This window comes from Cardiocondyla obscurior, linkage group LG10, assembly GCF_019399895.1.
Source record: "Cardiocondyla obscurior isolate alpha-2009 linkage group LG10, Cobs3.1, whole genome shotgun sequence".
Taxonomy (NCBI): Eukaryota; Metazoa; Arthropoda; class Insecta; order Hymenoptera; family Formicidae; genus Cardiocondyla; species Cardiocondyla obscurior.
Window position 1 is genome coordinate 4,975,063 of NC_091873.1, and position 22,300 is coordinate 4,997,362.

General features: G+C 33.0%; 4 protein-coding genes and 1 long non-coding RNA gene across 10 annotated transcripts; 3 read left to right on the forward strand and 2 right to left on the reverse strand.

Moving 5' to 3' along the window:
- Positions 1 to 632: 632 nt before the first annotated feature.
- Positions 633 to 2,974, reverse strand: LOC139106213 (ataxin-3). 2 transcript variants are annotated; one of them, XM_070662780.1, is made up of 5 exons: positions 2,741 to 2,974; positions 2,477 to 2,641; positions 2,135 to 2,271; positions 1,676 to 1,830; positions 633 to 1,602 (listed from the first exon to the last, which is right to left on the reverse strand). In XM_070662780.1, the coding sequence occupies exons 1-5, from the start codon at positions 2,762 to 2,764 to the stop codon at positions 980 to 982; spliced, it is 1,104 nt and encodes a 367-aa protein (XP_070518881.1). In that variant the 5' UTR covers positions 2,765 to 2,974; the 3' UTR covers positions 633 to 979. The 2 variants fall into 2 exon arrangements, with proteins under 2 accessions (XP_070518881.1, XP_070518882.1); XM_070662781.1 differs by lacking the exon at positions 2,741 to 2,974 and having other exon boundaries at positions 2,355 to 2,495.
- A 488-nt stretch (positions 2,975 to 3,462) lies between these two features.
- On the forward strand, positions 3,463 to 5,128 carry LOC139106215 (ubiquitin-conjugating enzyme E2 W). Its single transcript, XM_070662783.1, has 4 exons — positions 3,463 to 3,779; positions 4,333 to 4,683; positions 4,760 to 4,835; positions 4,919 to 5,128. The coding sequence occupies exons 1-4, from the start codon at positions 3,735 to 3,737 to the stop codon at positions 4,930 to 4,932; spliced, it is 486 nt and encodes a 161-aa protein (XP_070518884.1). The 5' UTR covers positions 3,463 to 3,734; the 3' UTR covers positions 4,933 to 5,128.
- Positions 5,129 to 5,150: 22 nt separating this feature from the next.
- LOC139106217 (uncharacterized) lies at positions 5,151 to 11,923 on the reverse strand. Of its 4 annotated transcripts, XR_011546311.1 has the most exons (10): positions 11,784 to 11,923; positions 11,230 to 11,415; positions 10,431 to 10,614; positions 10,173 to 10,329; positions 10,003 to 10,082; positions 9,679 to 9,891; positions 8,256 to 8,462; positions 7,955 to 7,994; positions 7,453 to 7,717; positions 5,151 to 7,336 (listed from the first exon to the last, which is right to left on the reverse strand). It is a non-coding gene; the product is annotated as an uncharacterized lncRNA (long non-coding RNA). The 4 variants fall into 4 exon arrangements; XR_011546308.1 differs by having other exon boundaries at positions 10,173 to 10,614; XR_011546309.1 differs by lacking the exon at positions 7,955 to 7,994 and having other exon boundaries at positions 10,173 to 10,614.
- Positions 7,030 to 10,789, forward strand: LOC139106212 (peptidoglycan-recognition protein LE). The gene is made up of 4 exons (XM_070662778.1): positions 7,030 to 7,172; positions 8,267 to 8,879; positions 9,730 to 9,879; positions 10,216 to 10,789. The coding sequence occupies exons 2-4, from the start codon at positions 8,270 to 8,272 to the stop codon at positions 10,734 to 10,736; spliced, it is 1,281 nt and encodes a 426-aa protein (XP_070518879.1). The 5' UTR covers positions 7,030 to 7,172; positions 8,267 to 8,269; the 3' UTR covers positions 10,737 to 10,789.
- Positions 11,924 to 12,447: 524 nt separating the features above from the next.
- On the forward strand, positions 12,448 to 19,503 carry LOC139106209 (transcription initiation factor TFIID subunit 4). Of its 2 annotated transcripts, none has more exons than XM_070662773.1 (10): positions 12,448 to 13,509; positions 13,834 to 14,112; positions 15,780 to 15,896; positions 16,042 to 16,374; positions 16,668 to 16,838; positions 17,042 to 17,316; positions 17,442 to 17,608; positions 17,718 to 17,848; positions 17,951 to 18,133; positions 18,268 to 19,503. In XM_070662773.1, exons 1-10 carry the CDS (start codon positions 12,487 to 12,489, stop codon positions 18,535 to 18,537), a joined length of 2,949 nt encoding a protein of 982 aa, XP_070518874.1. In that variant the 5' UTR covers positions 12,448 to 12,486; the 3' UTR covers positions 18,538 to 19,503. The 2 variants fall into 2 exon arrangements, with proteins under 2 accessions (XP_070518874.1, XP_070518875.1); XM_070662774.1 differs by having other exon boundaries at positions 13,834 to 14,049.
- The last annotated feature ends 2,797 nt before the right edge of the window (positions 19,504 to 22,300 follow it).

The following is a 22,300-nucleotide window of genomic DNA, read 5'->3' on the forward strand; positions in this document are numbered from 1 at the left end:
CGTGGGTCTTCGTTTCTCGGTCGATGGCTATTAGAAATGAGCCTTAGAGTCGGAAGGTTGTCACAATTTTTTCTTGACTTGAACTGAGATGCCATAAACTTTTCCAAGTTTTTGTAAAATTTCTATCGTCATTCGTAACATTGAAACATAATAGAGAAACTTTACAAAGGCTGTTTCGAAAATTGTTCATCTTTTTATTTTCCTTAATGTCGTTCTTAAAAAATAAATTCTCTTATAAGGTACTGCGACGTTTTTTCTAAGACGATTTCGATTAAACTCCGATTAATTTAATTATCAATTAATTTAGAATATAATCATTAATACACAATTAAATCAAGAGTAGAGTTGAGCGAGGTTTCGAGTTATATAAATTATGATTTGTTTTAAATTTATTTTACATATATTAATACAAAAATAATAACTTTATTGCAACAATTAAGTATATAGGCACTATTCAATAATTGCCAATTAAATCAATTGGAGTTTCAACAATTAGGAAAATATATTTTTCCTAATTCAAGTTTTATTACTTTTTAACCGATTCAAAACATTTTTAATTATTTTACGAGTTCATTATATTATATATAAGAGATATCGTATACTTTATATTAAAACAATAATTCTTCTCAAAATATATTTCGTAAATATATTTTGTATTTTAATTATATTTTTATATAAACTATTATACACATATACACACACTTAGAGTTAGTTAGCAACGGCATATTTCTTGCTCAAACGTTTTTATTCCGAGAACGATTAGTATAACAAAGTTGAAAGGGAGAACAAGGTGTCAACAAGAGCTCTGTTTCATTAAACCGGTAATGTATCTTAATCTCCTTTGACATATGTGTCTCTCTTAGCTTATTAGTATACAAAGTGACATACCTTTTCGAGCTCAATTACTCGGTCATATAATTTACAATGCAACGGTCAGTTTAATAATAGACATTTTTTTGTGCAAAGTTTACGCTTATTGTTAAGTGTTGAGTTTTGCGGGAGCTTCACTGTTGGACGTTCTTGTGTAGATACCGAAATGATTTAGTCGGCGCCAGCGTAGATCTTCGGGATCAGGCGTGGGTGGTGCAGTGACACATTCAAGGCTCAGTTGCAATGCTCGTCGTAGCTCGTCATCTTCATCTGTGTCGTTTGTTTCCGTTAAATGCGTTTTGTCATCTGTATGAAGATCTAGTCTCAATTTTAACGTTTTATCTACATCGTCCTCGTCATTCTGCAAACTCATCTGCAAAGCTCTCGCTAACTGCATATTTTCGTCTTCCTCTTCGTCGCTCTTTTCCTCTCTACCTTCAATTCTTATGGGGATTATCCTTTCGCGAGGTTCATCTGTGGATAATCCAGGCTTGTGGGAAAGCGAGGACGTATTTCTGATTGCACTTGAGGATTCTGGGACTTTTACTTCTCCCATTGCAAGTGCAGTTTTCAAGATTTCGTCTTCCAATTGGGTGCCTAAGCGATTGCCTTTGGACGTGGCTTTGGATTCCGAGCTGGAATTACTTTTTGTTGCAACTATGGGATTTTTTAGAAGAACATCCTCAGCTGGACACTGTGGAAGGGTGCCGATAACAATAAAAATAGAATAACCTGTAAGAAAAATTAGCAATTAAAAAGTCATATTATTTTTCCTTATATTTTTGTTATTTTATTATGTGCTTACCTTCTTGTAACAATTGAGCTAGATACATTGTGAGGTAAGTGTCTGATATAAGCTGCGGTCCACTAAGCATTGAATTTAAATTAAACCACTGGCTTCCAAGTTTTCTTATTGTAAACCAATGTCCCTTATAATTACAAATATATGCTTTCATCCGTCTGAAAATTACATTGCCGCTTCATGCATTACGTTATAAAGTTATTATAAATAAAATTACCTATTTTACATCTTTGTAAACACATGTAAATTTATATAAATAAATATGTTAATATATGAATATTACTTGATTTATACGTATATATGTTTTTAAAACAATTGCACATACATATATGTATATATATATACATGTGTAACTGTTTTAAAAACAATAAAATTTTTAACAAAATTGTTTTTCTACAAGATGCAATAAAACTAATATCTCAAGATACAAAAATAAATCCGGATAAATTATCAGTAACCTACGAAGGATCATTCTGTGCCAGTAAAGCTGTTGGTTCCGTGCTGTTATATGGAATCAGCTCTAAACCCCAAACTTTTAAAGCACTGCTAATAACTTGAACTGAAAAGTATCCACTGTCGTCCATGTTTCCTGACGGTTGCTAAACATAAAAAGCAATTGTTTTTACAAACAGTACATTCTTTGATTTTCTGTGGGGATATAACAAGATCAAGATATTCATACCCATCAAGGGGAAACTTTCAAAGAGGTCTTTTCTTGTGAATTTCTTTGCGTGACGTTTTTAATGTTGTCGAGTATTGCCAATTAACACGCCGAGAGGCTTTGCATGCGCAAAGTTGCGTTACCTCGAGGAACAGCTTGTAGTCTTCACTGTCAACACCTGACTCGGCCATCCGGATCCTCTCCTCCTCGTCCATCTGGTGCCCGAAGTTTGCCAGGTCGACGGCGTTGAAGTACGGTCCTTGTAGAAGCGCGTTCAGGCAGTGCTGGGCGCACAAGTACCCCTCTTGCTGCAAGGAAAAAACACGTTGGGCGAGAGAAAGGTGTGAAGGCTCGTGACGGGGCCGACGGCGAGACTGGCCTGTCGCGACGGCGTCCCGCAACCTTACCTTCTCGTGAAATATACTCTCCATTGCACAGTCCGGGCGGCGATAACACCGCGGATAACTCCGGCGCTACGCACGTCAGACGCGTAATAATAACCGTAAACGTAACGTCCCTCCGCCGAGCCCGATCACCGCGCGAGAGAACGTCATCCGCAAAAATATTTTCACTTTACAGCCACGAACGATGCGTAACAGTGATGTCGCACATGACGCAAAATTTCAAAAATTGCATTTCTACAGTCTACACAAATATGGCACCTCTCATGGCTCTCGCACGACTTCCGCCATCTTTTTCCACGTGGATCCACCTTAAACTGCAGTAATGCGCATGCGTCACGAGCCGATCAGCCGCTTCCGGCGCGCAGCACATTTTTAAACGGTGTTCCGCGTACTTCGGACCTTGACGTCTGCGAAGCATCGATTCCCTCAGGCACCGTAAATTATTTAGGGCGTCTTTACAGCGCGTCGTGTCGATATCGCACGCCATCGGGTTTCAGTTGATAGTCTCAACGACAGCTCGGAAGAATTTAGAAAAATTTGTCAAAGATCTTTAACTCGACAGCGAACTCTTTTTACCTTCCGGACGTGTTTTGTCGATCGGAGATCACGCGACAGCCCGTCCAGTCGGCGCTATTCGCTTCCTTGCGCGGCTTCGGTCGTAAAAGTACCGTTGCACGTACATACGTGTATGTTCTTAATGTACGCGCGTGGACGTTTGTGTATGTGAATGTGCGGTGGCGATCGTGCGCGGTGCGCTTCGCGACAGCTTTGAGCTCGGCCGTATCGCGCGAATGCCGCAGCCGACGACGCTGCGGCAATTTTAACAGATCTAACGAAGTCGCCGAGTCAGTTTTCTTTACCGCGAAGCCCACCCACTTGTCTCTTGTCGCAAAGTATGCGAGAGGTGTGCGGGCGAACGTGAGACACGGTTTCTCCCCGCGAGGAAGGGAAGAAACGATTAATCTGGTCGGTGAGCAGGCTGCGGTTATGTTTCTCGATGGAGAGCGCCTTGACGACAATGGCAGCAACGTCCCCGTCGAAGGTACGTCGGAGGTTTCCATCTTTTCGCGATCAAAGAGACGCAAGCAAGACACACGATCGGAAAGGAAAACTAAAGGCGGAAAAAAGATGGGTAGAAAGACGGCATTCTTTCGATTCTCAATTTTTCACCTCACGAAAGAACGAGCGTGTCAAGCTTATATTCTAACGGGCATCGCGAGATGAAATAGGAAATACACGGCGACTTGTTTGTCATGCTTCCTTATCGTTAACGGGTCGCAATTATCAATGACAAATAATGGTTGTCAATCGCGCTTGTTACTCTTATACAGACGTTCTTGAGTTAAAGACTGAATTGAGAGGAACTGTAACGTTTAACAAAGAGTTTAACATTGTCAAAATATGGTTGTTCTTATCTTCGGTATAATACATGCTTTTTTTCTAATCTTTACATTTTTGTTAATTATCATTAATACTTACATGTTTTAAAGTAGAGAGTAAAAAAACTTGTCACATAGGTGCCGTATTGATTTTTATAAAAATGTTAATTTTTTTAATAAGTTTCTTCCATAATATTATTTCTTTTAATATCCTAGAGGAGACTTCAGAAGGAATTGATGTCTTTGATCCGCGAGCCTCCACCAGGTGTACATGTAGATGGAGAATCTGTTGGACAAAATTTGACACAATGGATTGTTAACATGGAAGGTGCTAAAGGTACCCTGTATGAAGGGGAACAATTTCAGCTACAGTTTAAATTCAGTTCCAAGTATCCATTTGATTCACCAGAAGTGACTTTTATTGGTGGAAATATCCCTGTACACCCACATATCTACAGCAATGGTCATATTTGCTTATCCATATTAACAGAGGATTGGTCTCCTGCTCTCAGTGTGCAAAGCATCTGCCTGAGTATTGTTTCCATGCTGAGCAGCTGTAAAGAAAAGGTATGATATAACTGTAGAAATTATATGAACATATTTGTTTTAATATTCATAATTAATATGAATACTTTCCATGTAGAAGAGACCACCTGACAATACATTTTATGTAAAAACTTGCAACAAGAATCCAAAAAAGACAAAATGGTGGTATCACGGTGAGAATCAGCTTTTTTATATATAACAATGTAACTATTTTTAAGTATTATAGATAAGATAAATAATAATTATTTTTTTTTAGATGATAGTGTTTAACTAAATGATGCAAAATCTTGTCAACTTTTCAACAATGAAATATCGGATATACATTCATAATAAACAAGTGAGATAACATCCAAAACCTTATGCGTTGAATTAATAGAGTTTTGCATACAATATTATATAGTAAAGTCAATAAGAAAAAATTAGACGCGTACTTTAAAAAAAAAAAAAAAATGAAAAGAAAAAAGAAGGCTACAACTTACTTATTATAACTTTAAAGATGATATAAACTGCGTGTGTTGTTTAATTATAAAATATTACAATGTTATTGATAGTGAATCATATTTTAATTATATAGAATTATCAGATCAGTAAATTAATGCTAAAAAATAGATAAGAGGGTATTATTTATTATTAAAATAATAATAATGAAGTTTTCTCTTGTTACTCTGAATTGAAGGAGATTCCAGATGTATGTTAATGAACGGTAAAATATGATAAATATATACATACTATTAAAACTGATTAATAATGATTAATATGTACTTTAAAAATTAATTTTGTTATTTTTCCAAATATTAGAAAATTATATTAATTTAATGCACATGATTATACGCGAAAGTATATTTTATTTTAAAGTCAATAATAAATACTGATCTGTTGCATTCATTGTTTCATACAATAATAATATGTGATCAAGCGCAATATGTATCGTTTTTTTAAATAAGCAGTTTTTTTAATATCAACATATTGTTCTTAATATATTCTCGTTGCATTTATTTATCTCTTTTAATTTAATAGATTTTGAGGCTATCATTTAGAATGTTTAGATTAATGTGTATTTAATAAAGAACATGTATCTAAAGAAATATAGTGAGAATTGGGATAATTCTTATACATATACATACTTATATATTACATTTTTTTAATATTAGCACTTACGGCGCAATTATCATTTTTATTTTATAAATAAATATAAGATTGTCATCTTTTTTTCGAAAATTTATATATAAATAATTCGATAGGCCTCACGTATCTGTATGAATACATTCGTGATAAACAACGTGAAATTCATTAATGACACTATAATATCAATAATTGGCACACTGTCTAATGACACTTCTAAATTCTTGTATCATACTGTCTCATAATTACACGTGTATTAACCCGTATAATTTTTTGTATCTCTATCAAAAATGTAAGTTATGTGATATTAAATTTCTTGATAACATTTAGTGTTTTTATCTGATCATTAATCGCGCCTTTTTACATTAATAATTGATCGTTGACTGTATTATATACTCATAATTGAATATAACTTTGTTTTTTTTTTTTTTTTACTATTGGAGTTAAAAACCTCTGTCTATTAAAATAAAGTTACAAATTTATACAACGCCAAAAGATAATCATATATGCCGACGTTATCGCACATATACGTATACTGCAGCTGTATCGTCAACAGGTTGAGAGAAAGAATTAGAGAGGGGCCTTGATTTCTAAGCACGTTCGAGAAGACAACGCCGTTACGCGACAGCAGTCCGTTCGGTGTCGGATTAAGCAGAGATAATGTCGCTATTACGCATACTTTGATTTTATCGACAGTTTATCAGTAAGTGCTTGACAAACGGCTTGAAATTACAAAATCTATCTTTCAGATTAAAAAAAAAAAACACTCGTGAAGTTTATATTGATATGTATAGTATATTCCCGGAGTATATTTATAATGATTCCGTTTTAATATGCAGCGTGATCTGCAATAGTGACGTAGACAAATGTGATATGGTGACCGCTGTGCCATCCACTTATCAGCTCGAAAATTCGAAACCTTATCATTGAAACTGAATACGAGAATATCGTGTGAAAGGAAATATCACATTATACCAGATCTCATTTTCCATTTTTTTCCTCGTTTTGTTGCTTCTCGTGAGCGAGAACGAGCACTTTCCACGATTCCACCTCCAAGGCGAATCGTCCTTCGGTATGCTGTGTGGCGTCATCGCTGAAGCCAGTATCTGTCTGACAGTGTCGTAGAATCAACGAAGATAACCGATAGTGGCTTGCGAACAGAGTGGTCAGAGTGAACAGAGTCCACTCTCATCCATATTATATTTTGTTCTCCAGAGATCGTGCAGCATTCGCCGACAATAGGTGGTGTCAACGAAAACCTGCTCGGGATTGAATCGAATGAAGATTTTCTTTCCGTTTTCCACGGTGACATTATGTTGTCATAGATTGATGGTGCATTTAGTGTTGGCAAAGTGACCGCCGCCAGCACAAATGATGATTTGCGCGAGGTAATCTCGAGAATGAGTCAGACAATCCTTAATTTAGCGAATAATGCGATTTGTTGCCGACCGACTACGCCGATTTGGGAAATACAAGCAGTGTTTCCCAACTGAGTTTGTTGCATATCATATTTTCATGATAAACTCCATTTCTATAGTTTCTGTAGCTAATTCTGTAATTAATATACAGTATTATATTACAAGACGCACTATAAATAATATTTCGTGATTGAAGATGTAAATAATTTTGTTTAAGTAAAAATTACGATATGACTAATTGAAAGCTTACCACTGTGATATAGATAAGTGGAGAATATAATTGATCAACCAGATTAAACGCATATTATTTCGCAGTAAAATATTTTCAACGGCAAAGATATAATATTGCAACGTTTAGCCCATGCCTTTTCGAAGTATTAATACAATTGATGTCAATTTGTTTACGAAAATATTAGTTATGCAATACGTTTTTTTTTTTTTTTTTTTTAATTACTTTTTTTTATTATATACGTTTCATTCGAAATATGTCTTTTGTGGTCAGCTATTCCTATAATCTGTAGAAATGGAATGCAAGTTATCAATGAAGTTATATATAGAACAGTAATTGTGTTGCAACATTTTTGCATTGTTCGCAATGTTTATTATTTAAATAATAATAAACGATGAAAAGATAAAATAAAAAAAATTAAGTAGCGTATATTAATGATGTCTAGCGTGCCAACATTTGTTACAAAAAATTCCAACACTATGATTCATTGTAACTATATTCTCAGATATCATAAAAGGTTTACCCATTGAATCAGCAACGCTGCATATCTTTCAGCATATAATCTATATCAATTTATGATGATTAATAAAAAAATTTAGTTTACACTGTATGCAGCATGCATAGCATTGAAACCTTGTTACATTAACAGCTAATAAAAGAAAACTGAATCAATTTTTTATATTAAAAAATATATGGCTTATTAAATTTTAATTTATTAACTAGAATTTTCCATTACTGTGTGTAACAAGTATTTCTTTTAATGAATGCATTCTGCTGCATATAGCATATGACATTTTAAGATTTATCCAACATATAGAATATACTTTTTACGTAGTGCATGGGTATGGTGACACTGGTACAACAGCAGCAAACGCTCGACGATAATCAGTGTCAGAAGGAACAGGACGTGAACGGTGGTATTGTTGTGTCTGTTGAGAATCACGCAGTCGGCAGGTTTCACGACGAGGTTACACGGACATCAAGAGAAACCGCGGTCGTCGCTCCGGGCAATGGTAGCGTTGGAGATTCCTCTACGCAGTGCAGTGACGTAGATCAAGAAGAGGATGAGGAAGAGGAAACGGACGTCGAAGAAGGCGGCGGCTGGATTACAAATCTGCCGGCATCTTCGACTATTGTCCAGCAACATCAAACAGTCGCCACCACGAATGGTGATGTAGTTTTACCAAATGCTGATCCGTCAAATTTCGGCGATGTCTGCGTGAAGAACTCGACGAATGTGCATTTGGGTAACAAGACCTTCTACAAGGGTCCAGTTACCATAAAACAATTCGTTTATACAAATCCCGTTCCGATTCAGGATGCGGATAAATTCGACGCGAGGCACGCTTTCAACGGCGTCACTACCTCGGAAAACTCTTTATCAAAGACAAAGGATAACGGAGTCTCAAATGGATCCATTTTTCCGCAAAATACAAAAATCAATAAAGGTAATGATCAAATCGTGGAAGACAAGTTTTTAGATCTAACAATATAAGACTTTAATTAATTTTTTTACGTTTTTTTTTTTTTAAATACAGATGCTTTAGTATAATACTGCAGGATAATATCTATCACGTTAAAAATATTCAACCGTGACTAATCATTGACACATTGACGTGGAGTTGACGTCAATTTTACTATTATTTCTGTTCATTAGTATTGGACTATTTAATTAGTGTACTAATTGATAGAGAACATAAAAAATTATATTTGCAATAATTTATTAAAAAAAAAAATGCAATGAGATAATAAAGCAATATATAATTTATATTTATCTCGATAGTTTCGATACTTTTTCCAGATCATAAAGTATAATGTAAAATATAACATTGTTATTAAATTTAGATTATAAATAATAATTTTTGTAAAAGCTATCTCACCAATATATTATTACAAAATATTATTAATCTATATGGTGAATTTTATTACAACTATTTCAGACTTAACTTTCAGTTTTAATACCCTTGATATCATAGATTGAATATCGTTACATTTTTAACTGTGCCACATTTTTATAGCTAAACATAACAGAGCTATTTTTATCCTGCAGTATATACGTGTTCTGGCATTGATTGATTGGCAAGATATTGCATGTTGCGATGTTTACTCAATTATGAATAGAATAGTAAAATAATATAAAATACGAATTAAAATAATTTTATGTAAAAGGCCTAATGTAATGTAATGTAATATTCCTGTCACGTATATGGTTTCTGACGTAATAATCGTGCATGAATTTTTACTTACTTGTAAGTACGTCGTAAGGCCACCGTTTAATACAGCTTTTTATTATTTTAGTGAGGCAATGGTGCTCGACGTGGAGATGTGCGGTTTTATCATGCATTTTAGCTGTTATACTTTTAACCATTGTAATAATCACAACTATATATTTCACTCATCAACCGGATACACCAATCTTTCCGGAAATTCCAGACTCATCACTCGATGGTAATTATCGATCTGCAATTTTTCGTGCAAGTAGTATACGAGGCAATATTATCTTATTGGATTTGCAAAATTACAATTTGTATCTTGTATATTTGTATTTATTCTATTCATTGATTTACTCACATTTTCTTTCCTTTTCATATTGTGTATTTTAAAACACTTTGCATTCCACATCTACAATAATTACCTTTAAGATTTTATTGCTGAAATTAGTTTGTAATTTAATTAAGATTGCCACAATTTTTGATGATGATTAAAGAGGTTCTAATTAATTAATTTAGTATATAATGTACCTTGAATTTTTCGACCAATATATTTTGTTTTCATTATTTTTAGGTGTAATTGGAAGTTCTGTACGTTTTGTCGAAAGAAACGAATGGGGCGCGCAGCCACCCTCAGAGCCCTTAAAAAAACTGACGCTGCCAGTACCATATGTAATTATTAGTCACACTGCAACAGATTTTTGTACCACACAATCAGAATGTACATTTCGCGTGAGATTTGCTCAGACGTTCCATATCGAATCTAGAAACTGGTCGGATATTGCTTACAATTTTCTAGTTGGAGGAGATGGTCTCGCATATGTTGGTAGAAGCTGGGATCATGTAGGTGCTCATTCTTTTAATTACAATATAAAGAGCATCGGTATCTCCTTTATTGGTACATTCAATACAGTTGTACCACCAAAAGTGCAATTACATGCTGCACAAAAGATCATAGAACTTGGGGTCAAAGCTGGAAAAATTGCATCAAATTATAAACTGTTAGGTCATCGACAAATTTCACAAACTTTAAGTCCTGGAGATGCTTTATATAATGAAATTAAAAAATGGCCTCATTGGTCACCTCAGCCTTGACTTGACAATTATATGTATAACTCATGAATAAAATAAAATTAATTATGAAAACATCTACATTCTTTTTTCTTAAACTATAGTTAAAATTTGTCTACAGTTATCAGTTTATAGATTTTTAAATAAAGAAACAAATATATTTTAATTTCTGTTCTTTTTCTTCTATTCTATTTATCACTTTTACTCACATATTACTAATTTAATTTAATCTGTGCATCAATTACTTTTGTTTGGTTTAAAACATAAAATTTATGTAGTTAAATAAATAATCAATTTAACTTCTGATAAAATCAACTAAACTGTAGTATATATATATTTTTTTTTGTTTTGTAAAATAAATATTATTAAACAAATTACCAAGTAATATTGCATTACAACATGCACATAACATTTAAATAATGTTTTGCAAAGTATTAGTCTAGTTAAACACAATTATATAGTTAGTGTTCACATACTAAAGGTTATAAATAAATTTGTTGTCTATCAATTATCTCACCAATTAAGTTGATTATGCACGGTGTTTTCCAGATAAATATGCATTTTTTTTAAGCTTCGTTTTTCTTAGCTTTTTTCTTTTCACTCTAATATTAGACTTAGATTTCTGGATTTTATTTGTATCCATATCAAACACAGAAATGTTTGCTGGATGTGTACTGTGTAGTGACCAATCAGTTTTAAGTTCCTGTGGATAAAAAGTGATATGTTAATTAGGTGTTTCGCATGTAGATTGTTCTCGCACGTCATATGTTCGAATCATATCTTTTTTACAGTTACAATTTATTCACAATATAAATATTATATATATTAATTATTGAAAAACGCTTTATTTCGTTGAATGGAGGATTTATAAGGTAAAGGAGCAATTAAATATGAGAGCATGTGAGAGAAATAAAATGAGTAATTGAGAATAAAAAGAAAATTTCTTGATTCCGATTGGTTTTGTAATCACTGTCTACAGACCGCTATCTCGACTGTAGTTTCTCGCGGGTCGAGTAAAGTGACGTAATGGCCAATCGGATGTCGTTACGTGCCATAGTTTCTGGAAAATACCTTGAACGAAGGCGTAGAGGACGATCTTCTTGTTTACTTTCCGGAAACGAAGGTGCTGGCCACTGTGTCCTTCCCACGTGTTTTTTTGGGGTGTAGCGGTATCGGTGGTTAGGTGACACAATTTCCGTGATCAAAGGGAGAAAGCAGGCATAGGCACGTGCAGAAAAACGGTGATAATTTTGCAACAAGTACGCGAGTGCGGCTCTGGACGAGGAATTATTATTTCGCGCAGCATCACGTGGGGGAGGTGCGTAACGACCATGCGGCGGGTATCGACGCGTGCGACATGCGTGCATCAACGGCGCGTCGATTGCGCATTTCGAAGATGGCCATTTTGGCGGGTGACGTGTTGCGTGAGCGCCGCCGAGCGGCCATAATGCGATTCGCGGCGTTGAACGACGTGCACGCGCGCGAAATCGTCTCGGTGGTCATAAGAGTGTCGCGGACGCGTGTTTATACACAATCATCGTGGGACATCCGGGAGCGGGTCAACGAGACGGGATGTCGAAGAATCACGATCGGCGGTCACACCGCCCGACGGTAAATCGTGTATTCGCCGCACAGCACGATCTTCCGCTGCACTGAGAGAGGGGAGTGAGAGCAGGAAGAAGTGCGGGAGGTAGAAGAGGGGCCAAGGCACTATGGGAGCAATTTGGCGACACGCGCATGTGCAGATCAGTTTACAGTTGGAGCTTGGAAGAAAATGGCGTCAGCTAAGTTTCTGGAGGAAGCTCTGAGCACGGATGTCGACGAATCCGCAGTGAACGCGATAGTGGGCTCCCTCGAGACGCAACTAGTGACGTCGACGCCGACTGTCGCCGGCCACCAAGCGAGTGCCGCATCGGTCAGCCAGCAGAATCACCAGGTAAACAGCGCTATTTCCAACGGGGGCACCATCACCGCGGTACAGCCACAGAAACATGGGGTTTCGAACGGCGGCGGGGCGACTACCGTGAATAGTCTAATGACTCAGGAGGTCACCAAGTCGATCACGACCAGCACTTTGCTGCCCGTGAACGTGGTTACCTCTAACACAGTGGCGCCACAGGTCATTACCACGCATCAGCCACAGCCACAGGCACAGCCTCAGCAGCAGCCTCAACAGCAGCAACATGCACAGCCACCAGGAATAGCTCCTGTTACTTATATCAATCAAGTAACAACCAACCAAGTGTCCAGTAATCAAACTACTAATATACCAAGCTTGACCAAGACACATGAACCAGTGAAGCTCATCTATCCCACTGTTGGACAAGTAATCGCGACTACGGGGGTGGCAAATGCAAACAATAAACTCGCTTTTCCCACACAAACTGTTGGCCAATTAGCAAACGGTGCTCTAGGTATAACGTCGCAAGCAGTGCTGCAGACTACATCGAACGTTGTTACCAATGTCGGCTCTGTTAGTCAGGCAGCCAGTCAAACAGTGACTGCAGTGAATAAGCCAACAGGGGCAGCTTTAGTGATCAAGACTAGTGTAGCACCTGGCATGGTTTCTGTTCCAATGTCTGTTCCTGTCTCTGTGGCTGGCAATGTGGTCAGCACAGCATTACAGGCTAAGGCTGGGGTTACTTCGACGATAGTACCCAGTAATGTTCAAATTGTTAATGTAAATGCTATGCGTCCTGCCACCCCAGTAGCAGGAGCACAAGCCAATAAACAAGTTACACCAAGAGTGGTAATTGGACAACATCAATTAGTTGGAGCAAGAGCTGGAGGTCCAGGGGTAAGGCTTTTTATTTGTTTGTTATGGTTTTTTTTTTTTAAGAGTGTACTTTGCTATATAGTATATAAAAAAACATTAAAATTAATTTTTATATAGCATCTTAATTACATTTTGATATTTTGATATTAACATATATATTACTTATAGTTTAAGTTGTTTTAAATTAATATTACATAAAATATATAAGTATTGTATTTATTTCTATTATTTTATATATATATGTATATATATGTATAATTTACTATTTAAATGTATATTTTAATAATAACTATTTGAATTTTTAATAAAATAATATTGCAATTAACAATTATATTCAATTTTTAGATAACATTACAGGCACTGCATAGCCTTCAAGCTGGTGCTCAAGGTCATCTGTTATTAAAAACAGAAAATGGACAGTATCAGTTATTAAGGGTGGGTCCAGCTCCAGCTACAGGTTCTCCTGCTGGTGCTGCAGTTACTCCAAATAGTATAACTGGCAATGCAGTAGTTGCTGCACCATCTCCAGGCACTACCTATCGCCTAACTTCAGTGCCAACTGTAAGTAGGCTGAATACTCAGTTCACTGGCCCACCACTCGCCACCTTAAGAAAATCTGTTCAGGTGACGCACTTTTATACCTCTTACAAGACTCGTTGTAGTGCTACTGTAGATATTTATATTAGTTTGTGATTTTGTTTTTGTGGAATGATGTTATCAGAAAGCCAACATATAATTTATGTTTAGAGTTTGTTCATTTAGCTAATGTTTATTTTATCAACTTAAATTTGAATTAAATTATAAAACTTATAATTAGTTGTTTATTTATTGATTGTTCGTAAGTATTTAGTGAATTTTTGTTTTTACAGCATTTTATATTATAATTAAAAATTTTATAAATGCTAAAATTTTATGAGCAATTTGTTAATCTATTATTATAGAGTCTATTTATTTTGGCTCACATTTGATTTATATTCTAAAAGTTTTGTGTAATTGATAACATCTCATTAGCTTACTTTTTGGGATGCATTTCTCTCGTAGTGTTTTGAGTTTCATAAAATATAGTAAATGCATTAAAATTTAATGTTTTTATCAAACTTAATTGCATGAAAAATTGGTTAAAGGTGTTATGTAGAACTTGCTATGCTAGATGAAAGATACATTATATTAAGATAGGAATTTTATAAAAACATATATGACTTACAATTATTTCTTTATATACGTATATTGTTTTTATTTTTTTTTTAACTTATATTTATTTTTCTTGTTGATATTATAGTATGAGCATGTGTAAGTATTTAAAATTATTTTGTGATTGCTATTTAGAAATCGTAACAGTAAAAAGATTTTTCTATATTTCTTTCTTTCTCTTTCTTTTTTTTTTTTTTTTTTTTTAGTATTATGTTACATATGTATTGAATTAATATATTATATTCTGAATAGTGATGATATGTAATATAAAAACAATTTAATTAAAAAAATCGATACATTGTATGATCACTTTTAATAAAGTTTGCATAGATTTAATAATATAATTAATCAATATTAATTTACAATTAATAAAGAAGCTGACATAATATTTCGAAAATTGTTGAAATAAAACAATCAATGAATATTAATTATTGGTATATTATTTTGATAATAATATATATTACAGCAATATATAATTACGAAAAATTGTATAATATGAGTCTGTACAAGGTACAAGTGCGTCTAAAAAATATATTAATAAATAAGCCATATAATTGTATAACATAAGTATAAATATTATTTTAATTTAATATGAAAAATTATACTATTTATAATTATTAAATCAAGTTATTGATTTCTATCAATATATATGAAGTTATAACGTATTAAATAACATATTTTAATAACTTCTATGATTATAAATACTTGCAATAGCCAGCAAATCAAAACTTTTAAAACATTGTTTCTGAATATTGGCATGCATGTCAGAAAAATAGATGCAATTTGTAATTTGTCATAATAAATGTAGTAATATAGAATTTCCGAAAGTTTTTCTAGTTGCATGTGGTAAATAATAAAAATAGATATTTTTTTTATACAAGTTCGTTTATATAGCAACATTATTTAAAGTTACTTTAAACATGTTGAGTATTTTATTTACTTAATTTTTTGTTATTTTTGCTGTTATTTCTGCATGTAAATTTTATTAAATATAATTATTTTAAATAAATAAAATTATATAAAAACTTTATGTTTTATAAATTATAATTTATAATGTTTTAATAATATTAATGTATTGTACATTTATTACATTGCTACAGACTGTTGCTCCTACTATTACAACATCTACTACAACCCCAGGAACAGTGACTACTGCACCCACAACTACTTCTACATCAACGGCTACCACTGTTCAAACAGCTCAAACAGCTACACCGGTATTTATATTTATTAATTTCAATCTTTCACTATCAAATTTGAATGTATACTTTATATAAGAATTTACAAAAAAATTAGATACGCAATAAAATAATTTAATTTAATACAATGTTTTTAAATGACGATATTTCTTTTTTTTTTTAGCGTCAAACTACTGATAATACCAAAGAAAAGTGCCGTAAATTCTTAGCGAACTTATTAGAGTTATCTAGTCGAGAGCCTAAATCAGTGGAACGTAATGTTCGAACTTTGATACAAGAACTAATTGATACTAAAGTTGAACCAGAAGAATTCTGTGACAGACTCGAAAAATTATTAAATGCTTCGCCACAACCATGTCTCATCGGATTTTTGAAGAAAAGCTTACCTCTTCTTCGGCAATCGCTCGTTACAAAGGAATTAGTCATAGAGGGAATAAAGCCTCCTCCTGCCAATGTTGTTTTTTCTATAGCTTCGGCTGTTGTTCCAACTATGACGGTAATGTAAATTATATACTTTCTATAGCTAAGTGTTATTATTTGTATGTGATCTGTAGAAAAATATATTTCAACAATATACTAAAGAGAATAATTATAAAAGGATTGTATAGAAATTATAAAAAAAGTAATCAATATTTTCAAAAATAGTAACCTACTACATTTTCTTTTATTTTATTCTATATAAAATTATTTTTACGAATATAATATATGTATTATAATTAATTATATAAAAATTATTACAGGATTATTGCAATATTTTCTAATTTGTCATTATGTGTTACATATTAATAGCAAACTCAATACAGACCTACAGTAGCAGTGGCAGCAACTGTTCCTGTAACAGCGACTGCACCAGCAACAACACAAGTGAGAGTAATGACACCACTTCCAACAGCAGTAACAGCAGCAGCAGTAGTTACAACAACAGTTCCACGACCCGTTCAAACTATTCCACAGAGGCTGGTAAGACTTATTTATTTGTTATAAATAAAAAAAAAATTTTATATTTTATTTAATGCGTAAATATTAATGTACAAAATAATTTTTGTTTAATATTATATTAATATTATATAATTATATTAGTATAGGCAGTTGCCTATCAAGTTGACACATAAATCTTAAATATACTGTGTACAGTATACAATAAAACGTGCATTACTATATAGGTTCGACCAGTAACGACAATGGTTCGAAGCCCAAGCACAGCATATGCTGTGAAAACAACAGTAGCAGCAACAGCAGGAACTGGGATTCGTCCCAGTGTTCCTGTTGTACATAAACCACCCACAGTTGCAACTACGGTTGTAAAACCAATCGCTACTACACAAGGCAAAACACTCAATACAACTACTACTGTTAATAAAACCGTAGTGCCTTCTCTTGTTCAAAAACCGGCTGCGAAAGAGAAAGAGAAAAAGACGTTTTCATCAGCAGGATATACGTAAGTTTTGTTATTCAAAGATAGTGTAACTGTAAAAATTAGTGATTAAATAAAAAGTATCTAATTAAAAGATTTATAATATATTACAGTAGTTATTATAATAATGTGATAATTTTTTTGTGCAGGGCGGATGATGATATAAATGATGTAGCAGCTATGGGTGGTGTTAATCTTGCAGAGGAATCTCAAAGAATACTCGGTTCTACAGAATTTGTTGGTACCCAGATACGATCTTGTAAAGATGAAGTATTTTTGCACATGACACCATTACAACAAAGAATTAAACAAATCGGTAATTTTTTTTGTACTCCTTTAAATAAGTATGCAGTGTATTATTAAATGTAATAATATTATAAGTAATGCAATAATATATAAATTTTAACAATGATATGCTATATTAGCATCCAGTCATGGATTGGAAGAACCTAATCAAGAAGTAGCAGCGTTAATTTCACATGCTGTTCAAGAAAGGTTAAAGAATTTAGTAGAAAAGTTAGCCGTTATCACAGAACATAGAATAGACCTTAACAAGGTAAGGATTTATTATCATTAATTGCATTAATTTTGCTTATATAAATTAGTTAATACTTTGTGTTTTATCTTTTACCTTTTCTAATATTTTATTTACTTGTAGGTTGATCCTAGATATGAAGTAACACAAGATGTAAGAGCACAATTAAAATTTTTGGAAGATTTAGATAGAGTCGAACGTAAGAAACATGAAGAACAAGAACGAGAATTACTTTTACGTGCTGCAAAGAGTCGTGCAAAAACGGATGATCCTGAACAAGCAAAATTAAAAATTAAGGCCAAAGAGGTAATATATTTTGTAATAAATTTATGTTAAAGTACATTTATATTAATTATAATATCTCTTAACAATTTTTGTGGAGTTTATTTTAACAGATTATCTTTCTACAATTTTTATTTAAGATAAATAAAACATTTTAGATGCAACGTGCAGAGATGGAAGAATTAAGGCATAGAGAAGCAAATTTAACAGCTTTGCAAGCAATTGGACCTCGCAAAAAACCTAAACTTGATGTAGCAGGATCGACTAATAACACTCCTGGTGTAAATGCATCAGCCAGCGGATTAAACAGGCAAATGCCAATGAGACCACGTTTAAAGAGAGTAAACTTCAAGGATTTGGTATTTCTTCTCGAACAAGAGAAAGAAACTTGTAGAAGCACAACATTATATAAATCGTACTTGAAGTGATGCTCTATAAAGGGCAGGAACTTTAATGACCCGCCCGAAATCCGGCGATCTTTCTGCATAGTCTTGTGTGAGCTGGCCTCGATGGATCGTGCGACGTCTTTATTCTACGTTGCAATGTATAGTGAGTTAATGCGAATTGCATATTATTGCAATGAAACTTATTGGGAATTGGCTTGGGATTCTGCATACATTCAAGGTAAAATTGTTTCCACCATGTCGATACTAAGCTTCCCTATTGTAAATGACTGAACGTTTTTTAATTGTAGTGTACATTTTTTAAATGTAATATAATAGATTGTTCTTTATTTTTCAACACAAAATTGCATCGATGAAAGGAGTAATGTGTATGAGCACATGTCTCGTGATTAGTCTTTAATATAGTCCTGCGTGCGTGCGCGCACGTGTGTGTGTGTGAGAGAGAGGAAAAGAAAGAAAGAATGAAAGAAAGGAAGGAAGGAAGGAAGGACGGACGGAAAGAAGGAAGTAAAGAAGCAAAAGAAAATGAGAATACATGGGTATGGCCATATAGAAATATTGTTATATGGTAATGTATGAATATATTAAGTGAATGAGTGTACATTGTCACTACGTATAGGTTCGCTGCATTATAATATTTGACCTATACTTTTGGACATTGTAGTGCTAGTGTGAAATAAGCAGGTTTTGTTATAATAGTAAATCGTATTTTTGCAAACTGTAATGTAATAACAATAATAATATTAATAATAACAATACCGCGAGCACACTGTCCAAAAAGTATGGAATAATTTGTACAATATCTTACACATAATTACTAAATAGTGATAATTTCAATGTTGGTACAACAGAATATAGCTACTCTCCACCGAAAGTTGGAATTGTTATCAATATATTATGTTGTATATTGCAATCAACATTTTCAGTGTTTATAAAAAAAATTAGCTGTTACATTTTTTATTAAAGAAATATTTACAAAACTAAGCATAATTAATATTTTTTTGATTAATGTTTAATTTAATTATTTATATATTTCCTTCTCGGAATTTTGGTGCGAATTCTGCTAATATTAATAAACTTTTGCAAAAATACTTTGCTTAATCAATTTAAAACAAATTCAAAGCAAGTACCTGATTTTTCATTTTCATGTGAAAAAAGTAACCACCAACGTACGTGGGTGCCTGAGATCGTAGAAAACAATTCTTATAATATCTATTATTATTAATTTTTATTATGTCGGTTTATGTAATTTACATGTACATAATACATACTTTTTTTTTCTTTTTTTTTTTTTTGACAGCCAAGAAAATATTACGTGATGAATTCTAATTAATAATACGTATTTATTTATATGTATAAAACGTGATTAATCTCTAGCTAGTATCATCATATTTACATCATAACGTAAAATCATTTGTGCAATATGAGCACATTTTTAGTAGACTTTTCTTTCATGCCAATTATGTTTTATAATTCCTTTATTAATCTTTCATACTTTTAATACTGTATTCTTTTGATTTATAAAATTATCAAAATTGTATACGTAAAATCTAATTGTACTTTCATAAGATTTGTATTAAAATATTTAACTTTATATTACTTTAATTATCTACTTTTGATATAATTTTTGATATAACATTTTATTTCATCAAAGTTTACATTATTAATCACAGAAAGCAGAAATCTCACGTATTTTCAAGTACTGCCAATGTTTAAAATGCCTATTACAAAGTACCAGTATATCGCCTTTATTATTAATCCACACTTATTTGCCGATTAGATTATTTGGCACGTGTCTTGTTATGGAATATCTTTACATAATCGTTGTTCAGTGCCAAATAATTTATATTAATATTTAATATTTATTACTTCAGCAATTTCTGTGCTTCCAACTTAAACAGAAGCATAATAAAATAATTCTATTATAATATATTCCGACGTATGATGAACGTTTTTTAGCTTTCAGATGTCAATAATCAGAATGAAGGATGGACGCGTGTAATAGTTAAAAATGTTAATTACTGTTACACGCGATAATTATTTCAATCGGTCGATGGTTTCACGTAATAAAGACTGAACGACTATAATGTGTAAAGAGGATACGTTGAAACATTTAAATTGTAATGTATTATAGCAAAAAATTTATGTAATTGGGAAAATGATATCGTTACGTAGAATTTAATACGTCTGAAGCGTTATGTAGGAGATATAATTGGAGGCGATATAATTTACGTACGTATATGTATATATAATTACTTGAATTTTTTAATTTATTCTATTATTAGCAATTAATTTAATCCTTTTTAAAGAGTTATTGCGATTGGAAAAGCATTCACATTAAACCAAAAATTTTGTCTATTTGATTTATTCTAATTAATATTGAAACGTTTTGTCGTGGCAGAAATAATGGTAATGTGTATATCTTGTATAAATAAGTCGTTCTTAATAACTCCATACTTTATTTGAGAAGCGTTCAAAACCATCATTATGTACCAATTTTTTGTTGAGCACATTGTGTATAAAACACCTCACTTAGCTGTATCGTTCCTCTTTGCAAGTATTATACGTTTTTTACTTAAACTTAAAGTAAAACATAAAATGTGCATAAAATATAATGTTCTCTTTACTGCCAGTAGGTGGAATATTAATATATCTATAATTAAGAAAGAATATAAAGAAATAATAATACATTACGATGTTGGTACATTATGATATTTTTATAAATTGTACTGGGTAAGCAGTAAGCATGAGATAATAAAATATAAGAAGAAATTTCGTCGAAATTCAATTATATTTCATTATTTTCTAGCGAAGTGTTATCTTTAGTTTTATAACATATTAAAGTAAAAATTAAAATTAATTTTTATTTTTATTTATGTTACAGAAATTCTTAATTTTTGGAACAAGCAAAATTAATTACAAAAATAGAATCTTTGGTAGGATTTATAATTTTGTTCAGATATTTAATTATTGAAATTAAATGTATGTTGCAAAATATTGGCTGCATATATATGTTTTTTTTGTTTTTAACAAATAGTGACAGCTGAAATTAGTCTGAGCTAGAACATCTTCAGATTTCATATTTATCTAGAAAGGCTGTCTTTCGCGTAGCCTGTGGCCACGTGTCGCCTATATTGGAGAACTCAGAGTATTAAGGTGGCCAGGGCGATTCAGAAATGGAATATAATCAGCTCGACGAGGGATAGAGGATAGGGAGAGAACGAGCGAGACGAGACGCGAAGAGGCAGACGAAGAGAGAAAGGGTAAGAGAGGGCAAGAGAGAGAACGTTTCACCGGGTGGATTCGAGGGATGACAGCCTCAGGCTTGAAACCCTTGGGCGACGCGGATATTGAGTTCATGGTAACCATGGAGATGGGACCCGAGGGCACGACGTTTGTGCGCTTTATCCCTTATTCCCGCGGTTACGTGATCAACGCGGTCCCAATGAGCTCTCTTACTTCACCTCTCACGTACGCGGTTCGTCCGTGCATAGTCGCCAGTTGAGATAGTTATTTTTTAAGTTCTTTTTTTATTTTAGTGGATCTCTATAAAGCTTTCTATTAAATATTCTTCTTAAAAAAGGAAAAAAAGAAACAGCAATAGATATTAAAATGCTCATGCGACATTGTTTCTTAGTACGCTTAACGTTTTAATATCATTGTCACATCTTTGTGATTTGTGTTATACGCAAGTAAGTTTAATAAATTTTTTATACTTATGATAGTATTTATATACACTTCTTTTAACTTTGTACTTTCTTTTTCTTTCTTTTTAGTAATAGAAAAA